Here is a 7899-nt window from a genome sequence, read left to right as displayed (position 1 = left end):
GTCCAGATGTTCTGAGTAGGCCTGGAAACTAGTGAAAGGCTTTTATTGTGTAGAGACACAGGTACCAGCTCACAGGTGTGAAACTGGCTCCGTGCACCGCTGTTCTCTAGCCTGTAGGGGGAGTGAGCGTCACCCAGAGTACAGAGCCCCCTGACAGGCTGCTGACTTCCTGTGAAGAAACAGGAAGTTACATTTCTAACCAGTGAAAGTACAGCAATGGTAAAGACAGCGCTGTAACTCAGCTCTGCTACAAAGCTGATAAACAACACGAGAGGTCAAAGGTTACAGGAGGTTTTAAATCCAACATTCCCGTCTGTTGGAGGAGTGGGATTTTACTCCCAGCTGAGTCACTCTGATCAGAGGAGGATTCGAGCTGCCACCCTGAATGCCACACCTGTGGACCTGCCACACCTGTGGACCTGCCACACCTGTGGCAGTTTCCTGTGTGTCACCGCCGGTTCGAAAGGTGATTAAACGGCCCATCGCAGAGCTGCGTACTCTCAGGTCAAACTCATTCTACACGCTGGGTCACAGGCTGACGGCGAGCGACCGGTGCTTGGAAGACTATCAGCCAATCAAAGTTCAGTATGAGGGATCTTTGACGGCTGGTTGGTGAGATGTCGTTAAGCAGTTTTCACTTCCTCATTTGTCTTTGTGGTCATCTCGTTTCTATATTCCCAGTCTCAGACACAAAGTTGTAAGACGTCCTCGCGGTAACGCGTCTGTCTGCACAGACTTTGAATTAAAGCTGGCAGTCTCTGCTTTGGGCCCTCAGTCAACACATGAACGTCCCGCTGTAAAAGCCGCCCACGAAGAAGAGCCTGCAGAGTACTCGAGTACAGAGCCAGCTCGTGTGCTGAACATCGATCCGAGCGATTCGATCCCGACCCAGAAGAAACGGGAATGAGTTCTGTATTTCTGACTTTATTGACCCCTGACCTTTGAGATGTCCAGCCTGACAGAGGGTAAAACCTTCGACCTCATCGGCCCGGGTTCTTGTCCCGTCCTGCTTCCACACTTTGCGACAGTGGGGCAGAAGAAGGTCCTTTTAGCAGGAAGAGACACCCAGCAGGACCGGCTTCTTTACTGCTTTGGCATTTTAGCCATTAACTTATTCCATCCATCCATTCGCTTCCGCTTATCCTTTTCAGGGTCACGGGGGGCGCTGGAGCCTATCCCAGCTGTCATAGGGCGAGAGGCGGGGTACACCCTGGACAGGTCGCCAGTCTGTCGCAGGGCTCCATTAACTTATTATCTGTGTTATTTGAATGCCCCACAGAGGAGCGGAGGACGCCACAGCCACACTCGCTCTTCATAACTTGTTAACCTACAAACGTGGAGCGGCGTCATGCCGGAGTCTCTTTACATCAGTAATAATCCTGTTAGAGAGTCATGCTCCACAAGGGGGCGCCCTGTCCCCGTTTTCTTCAGCGTGTGGGAACAGGTTTGGTGCTAGAACCATTTTAAAGTACGGATGCAAACTGTGGCACAGTCATCGTGCATCTTTTATTAAACCAGCCGTGGACACGCTGTCAGGGGGAGGGGACAGCTCAACTATCAAAGACATGATGGTGGATTTCAGGACGCGCCTGTGAGCGTACTGACCTCTGGATTCATGGAAGCCCAGCGTGACGTGAGCGTCGAAGCCCAGACTGAAGTAGTTGTTGAAGACGTCGATGGGGAGCTGAAAGGAAGCAGCAGAATGAAACGGACCGTCAGATCCTCCTCGGGTGGGCGTCGGCTCTCGCAGGTGGGCGTTAAACTCACCTTGTCTGTCTGGTGTTCGTCCCGGTCCTCGGGCCGCGCCTCTGGGTTTGCCTCCACGTTCAGGTTCCATCGGTCCAGCTGCACGATGTTGCCGTCCTCCACGTGCGAGAGGATCTTCGTTATCGGTTCGTCGGTGTAGCCCTGGGAGAAGAAGAGGAAGAGGACGAGTTACACAAGGAGCAACGCTGGCTCCTATTTTCACAGAAGAAGAAGCAGCGTTCACACAATGATCCACACGTGACGATTTTCTTACACGAGTCCTCTGAGTGAACGTGCTTCAGCGTTAAACTGCAGTGAAGCTTCTCCACTTTTATGATTAAGCTGAATTTTTATGAACCTTCACAAAACAACCTGCAGTTCTTCTGACGCCCAGCAGAGGCAGCAGTGAGTCAGTCCCATGTTAAAAACTGTTGGTCCCCACAGCTAATTTCCATAACACCTGTACTCATACGTTCATCTTTAAATGATATTCAATTCAATTTTATTTATGTTGCAACAAATCGCAGGCGCCTTATATTGTAAGGTAAAGCACAGAGAACACCCCAATAATCAGACTGTGAGCAAGCACTTTGGCCACAGTGGGAAAGAAAAACTCCCTTTCCTTCTAACAGGAAGAAACCTCCAGCAGAACCAGGATCAGGGCAGCCGTGTGCCGGTTGGGGGTGACAGTCAAGTCAAGTCAAGTCAAGTTTATTTATAAAGCACATTTAAAAACAACCGAGGCTGACCAACAGGATGACAGGATGGAGACAGGACGTATTTCAGGGGCCTGGAGGGGCTAAAGTGGCGTGCTTCAGACGGAGCAGCTACACTGAGGCCCGGTGTCATGAAAAGAAAGATTATTCTGACTGTGAACCATGCAAAGCTGCTCTGGAGCCCAAGAATGAGAACAAACTGGAAATGATCAGAAGTGGTAGTGGAACTAACTTACTCCTCCCCAGTTCAGAGTCCTTGCCAGGTCGTTGCCAGTCCCCAGTGGCAGGATGGCCACAGGAGGCTGAGGGCGGAGCTTCAGCTGATCCAAAACAGACAGGATCCACCCCACCTGCACACACACAGACACGCTGATGACAAACCATCATCTGTTGGTTAAATACTGGTGAAGAATAAAGCGTCTGTGACTCACGGTGCCGTCCCCCCCGCAGGCCAGGATCCGCAGGTTGGGCACTTTGGCGTACAGCTCCAGCCTGCAGGAAACACGACAGATTTTAAAATGTGAGGAGGAAGCTGAGGGAGGAAGGTGGAGGCAGACTGCACATATGAGAACAAAGAACAAAATCGTACACTGAAGCGTTGTTAGAGTTTCTTTTCAGTTTAGAATGAACTGAACGGATGGAGAGAGGCCAACAAATCTAAGGCCACTGAGGGAGTGCAGGGTGAAGCGGTGCTGACACGATTAGAGCGCGCTGTAGGTATCGCAGGTGCTGCGCTGGATCTATCTATCTGACAGCCTCAGTCCACTTTACAGTGGGGCAAAAAAGTATTTAGTCAGCCACCGATTGTGCAAGTTCCCCCACTTAAAATGATGACAGAGGTCAGTAATTTGCACCAGAGGTACACTTCAACTGTGAGAGACAGAATGTGAAAAAAAATCCATGAATTCACATGGTAGGATTTGTAAAGAATTTATTCGTAAATCAGGGTGGAAAATAAGTATTTGGTCACCTCAAACAAGGAAAATCTCTGGCTCTCACAGACCTGTAACGTCTTCTGTAAGAAGCTTTTCTGTCCCCCACTCGTTACCTGTATGAATGGCACCTGTTTGAACTCATCATCTGTATAAAAGACACCTGTCCACAGCCTCAAACAGTCAGACTCCAAACTCCGCCATGGCCAAGACCAAAGAGCTTTGGAAGGACACCAGGAAAAGTATTGTAGACCTGCACCAGACTGGGAAGAGTGAATCTACAATAGGCAAGCAGCTTGGTGTGAAAAAATCAACTGTGGGAGCAATCATCAGAAAATGGAAGACATACAAGACCACTGATAATCTCCCTCGATCTGGGGCTCCACGCAAGATCTCATCCCGTGGGGTCAAAATGATGATGAGAACGGTGAGCAAAGATCCCAGAACCACACGGGGGGACCTGGTGAATGACCTGCAGAGAGCTGGGACCAAAGTAACAAAGGTCACCATCAGTAACACACTACAACGGCAGGGAATCAAATCCCGCAGTGCCAGACGTGTTCCGCTGCTGAAGCCAGTGCATGTCCAGGCCCACTCGGCGACAGCGGGAAGGAAAAACTCCTTTTAACAGGAAGAAACCTCCAGCAGGCTCAGGGAGGGGCCATCTGCTGCGACCAGCTGGGCATGAGGGGAGGGCGACAGGACAGAAGACCCGAGTGTTGGAATCACATGACAGGTTTTCATCAGTTAAGCTTCATTCGATTTAGGCTCCGCCCTCCTATCCACTGTGCTACCTGTGCTCTCTGCGTGTCTCTTTTGGACCTTTTTCAGGTCGTCACGTCTCCCCAGAACATGATGCACCACCACTAAAGGTCAAAGGTTAGCACAGCAGCTGAGTTTACAATGCCAAACCGTTACGATGTCAAAGTTCATCCTCATTGCCCCACGATCTGCTCGGTCTAACTGAAGCGGTGAGGTCAGAGGTCACAGGATACGAGTGGGCAGTCTCACCCCTCTTTGGGCCCGCCCTTCGTCAGGTCGAACACCTGCCGCGGGTTCAGGTACCACATGAAGGACTGGATGATCTTTGCTCCCTGAGAGGAGAAGACAGAAACAGGTGTTTGATGAGAAGCTGGAGGAAACGATCCAAAACACAGGAGTCACATGACCGCCCAGCGCTGCTCTGCGTCTGCCTTTTGGGCTTCGGGTTCGCCGTGCAGTGCATTCTGGTCATTTTCCTACTTCTGTGAGTGATTGGAGGATGACCGTACCTGGTTCCCACCGCTCTTTGGGTTCACAAACACCAGCAGAGGCTTCATGAGCTGAGAGGGGAGGGGCTTCACCAGGAAGGGCTTCCAGCGGCCATCTTGGACCTGAGAACCAAAAGAAAGGTTAACGCATGAGCCCCAACGCCATGAACAGACGTGACCCTCAGAGCTCTCAGTCTGACCTCTAACAGCTTAAACCAATCAGCTGTCAGGATCAAAACAACGATGACGTCACTTCCTCACCTCTCCGCCCTTCTTGCTCGCCTTGTTAGACTTCAGTGACGTCCTCTTCTTCTTCTTACTGGACTTCAGCGACGACTGCAGACAGGACAGAGACATCAGCGTGTGTGTGTGTGCGCGCGCGTGTGTTTGTGTGTGTTTGTACCTGTGGCCTGCGGACCCTGATGATCCAGGTGGGCGGGACGATGACTGCGGCGTGAGCGCCCAGAGAGCAGCACTCCTCGATCTGCTGCAGCATGAAGCAGGTCACCTTGTTGTGATACTGAAACACAAACAGGAAGTCAGCTGAGAGCGTCATCCAGCACCTGCACGATCGCGGCGTCGGGCCGGGACGATCGGTTTGGCTCGTTGGCCTTTCTCAGTGAACTTTGAACCCGAACAAAAGCGAGCACTCACCGCCTGTTTGCACCACGAGCAGCTGATGGCGACGATCTCTTTGCTGTGGAAGGCAAACTTCTGCTGAAAGCCCTGTGGGTGAGACAGGACTCAGGTTAACCTGCATCTCGTCTTCAGCGTTTCCTTCCTGTGTGCCGTCTTCATCGCTCACGCTGCGTCGTTCTCATAAGCCATCATTTATTCGTTTCTTTGCCTCTGTTACCTCAAACTTGAGTCAGCTCCAAAGCTTCTGACCTCAGTTTGAAATAAGAAGCTGTTTTTAAACCAGGGGTATTAAACATCAGGCCCGGGGGCCAGCATTGGCCCAGCAAAGACTCCAACCCGGTCAGCTGGACGGTTTTGGGGAACACCAACGTAATGAAGTCTCAAATAAACAGTTTTGTCATCATCTTCACACATCAGCTCTGTTTGTTTTTCAACATAAACAGCAATAAAAGCCGTTCGACGGCGAGCGGACGCTCACCTTCCCGCACTGTCGACACTTGCCCGCCTGGCGCCTCCGGTGGACCCAGTGGTGCCGGACGACGTTGGACTGAAAGACAACAGCTGGTTAACAGAACTCGTCTCTGCACAGCATTCAGGCTTTAAAGAATCTGCTCTCACTGACCTCTCGCACGGCTCGACATCCGGGTTCCCTGAACGATGGCTTGCACCTGAAATTAATCTGAACACAGGAGACGTGAGGAGAGGAAACAGGAAACACCCGAGGGCGTAAATCCAAAGCGGTGCCTCGGCTTTTACCTTCTCCAGCTGCTCCAAGCACACGGTGTGCACCGAGATCTTACACCCGGCACATTTCTTCCTCCCTTTGTCTGTTTGCTGCAGACAAACATCAGATTTACTCATTTACTGTAATGTGACAAAATGTGGGAAAGTTCAAGGGGGACAAATACTTTTGCAAGCCTCTGTAAACAGCATCAAGTCACAGATACAGTCGCCTCAATGCGCCTTATATTGTAAGGTAGACGCTACAAAACCCCAAAATCATCCCCTGTGAGCAACAGTGGCGACAGTGGGAAGGAAAAACTCCCTTTTAACAGGAAGAAACCTCCGACAAAGAGGGGCGGGTCCATCGGTTGGGGTGAGAGAAGGAAGATGATTTGTTAAACACAAACTGGCGTCATCAGTGAGGAAAAGCGTTTTTCCTGGCGGTGGGCGGACTCACCAGAGACTTGGCGATGCAGTACTGCTCTCCAACATAGCAGAAGTCTCCGGAGACACTGGTCTCAAACCAGATGTGGTCGCCGTACTGGGCGTTATCCTGTGACAGAAACACAGCAGCTTCAAGGTGAAAACCAAACGCTTCAGCGCAGCAGGACAGATGTGCACAGCGACGTGTTCCTCGTGGCGAGCTACGGTGGGGAAAACGGATCGATCCCTGCCGGATGTGCACGTCTGCTCACAGAGAAATGAACGCTGGGATTTTATTTAAAGGAAAAAGACAGAAAATCAACCTAAAGGTTAAACATCTACATATCCTGGCTGTGTGCACATGCATTACAATCAGCCAATCACAGATCGCCATCAGGTGCGTGCTCCACACCTGCACGAGGCTGGAATAAACTATGGGACAGTCAGCAGGAAGCTCGGGGAGGAGGTGAAGCTGCTGCTGCGATTATTCAGAAATGGAAGAAATATAAACCATGAGTCTCCTCGGTCTGAGCTCCATGAGGTGAGGATGATAAAGATGGTGGATCACCCCGACGCTACACGGGAGGAGCTCGTTATTGACCTGATCGAACATTTATTGTGTCTGGACCAGAAGAAACGTGTTCGTCTGGAGGAACTGTTTAAATCTGCGCAGAGAGCGAGCTGATGAGGCAACTCACGCTCCAGTCGACGATGCTGCTCGGCTCCTGCGGCGACTCGCTCGCACCGGACGTCGACACGTTGGCCGGAGTCCCAGCGTGCTGTGCGCCCGACTTCGAGATGGCTTTTCTGCAAAGACAAGAGACCAGGAGAGCTTTGAAGAAGCGGCTCTGCTTTCAGAAACAGTGATCATAAAGTGTTCAGACACATGATTTCACACAGGAGAGCGCTCAGAGAGCAGCGATGCTGGAGGAGGAGCCACGCCTCCTCTGGGCTGTTTGGGTTTCAAATGTTCATAAACACACGGCGGCTGCATCCATGTGAGTGACATCTGATCTGAACCCACTGTGAGACTTTCAGGGTAGATTATCTGTGCCTGCAGGGGCTAAATGAGGCCACGCCCACAGTTTGATCCTAAATGATACTTCCTGTTAGCTTAAAAAGCTAACAGGTTCCTGAGCTCTGATTGGACAACACTGAGCACAGTGTCTCTACTCTTCTAAGATGTTAGGCACACACACGCACACACACGCACACACACAGACACACACACACACACACACACAGACACACAGACACACACACACACAGACACACACAGACACACAGACACACACACACACACACACACAGACACACAGACACACACAGACACACACACACTTGTACATTCAGCAGTTTCTCACAGTATATCTCGACACTTCCTTCTCTTCAGCTCAACAAACAGCTCATATAACCACATGCATGGTCTATTCACAGACACACACACAGACACACACACAGACAGACAGA

At 51.0% G+C, this 7899-nt stretch overlaps 1 protein-coding gene across 4 annotated transcripts in view; it reads right to left on the bottom strand.

Annotated features, from left to right (window-relative positions):
- dgkzb (diacylglycerol kinase, zeta b) overlaps window positions 1–7899 on the bottom strand; it is a 35352-nt gene that overhangs the window by 9246 nt on the left and 18207 nt on the right. For all 4 annotated transcript variants that reach the window (XM_005745143.1, XM_013913843.1, XM_005745142.1 and 1 more), the window contains 14 exons: window positions 7128–7236; window positions 6464–6559; window positions 6040–6117; window positions 5906–5962; window positions 5762–5830; window positions 5299–5370; window positions 5048–5164; window positions 4906–4980; window positions 4666–4767; window positions 4406–4488; window positions 2894–2954; window positions 2699–2812; window positions 1768–1908; window positions 1606–1684 (listed from right to left, as the gene is read on the bottom strand). In XM_005745143.1, the coding sequence (XP_005745200.1) occupies window positions 1606–1684; window positions 1768–1908; window positions 2699–2812; window positions 2894–2954; window positions 4406–4488; window positions 4666–4767; window positions 4906–4980; window positions 5048–5164; window positions 5299–5370; window positions 5762–5830; window positions 5906–5962; window positions 6040–6117; window positions 6464–6559; window positions 7128–7236 (1253 nt within the window). The remainder of the gene's footprint in view (window positions 1–1605; window positions 1685–1767; window positions 1909–2698; window positions 2813–2893; window positions 2955–4405; window positions 4489–4665; window positions 4768–4905; window positions 4981–5047; window positions 5165–5298; window positions 5371–5761; window positions 5831–5905; window positions 5963–6039; window positions 6118–6463; window positions 6560–7127; window positions 7237–7899) is intronic.

Source organism: Pundamilia nyererei, unplaced genomic scaffold (genome assembly GCF_000239375.1).
Source record: "Pundamilia nyererei isolate P.nyererei 1_Seehausen unplaced genomic scaffold, PunNye1.0 scaffold00154, whole genome shotgun sequence".
Taxonomy (NCBI): Eukaryota; Metazoa; Chordata; class Actinopteri; order Cichliformes; family Cichlidae; genus Pundamilia; species Pundamilia nyererei.
The sequence above is the reverse complement of the archived record's forward strand: the minus strand, read 5'-3'. Positions and strand labels throughout refer to the sequence as shown.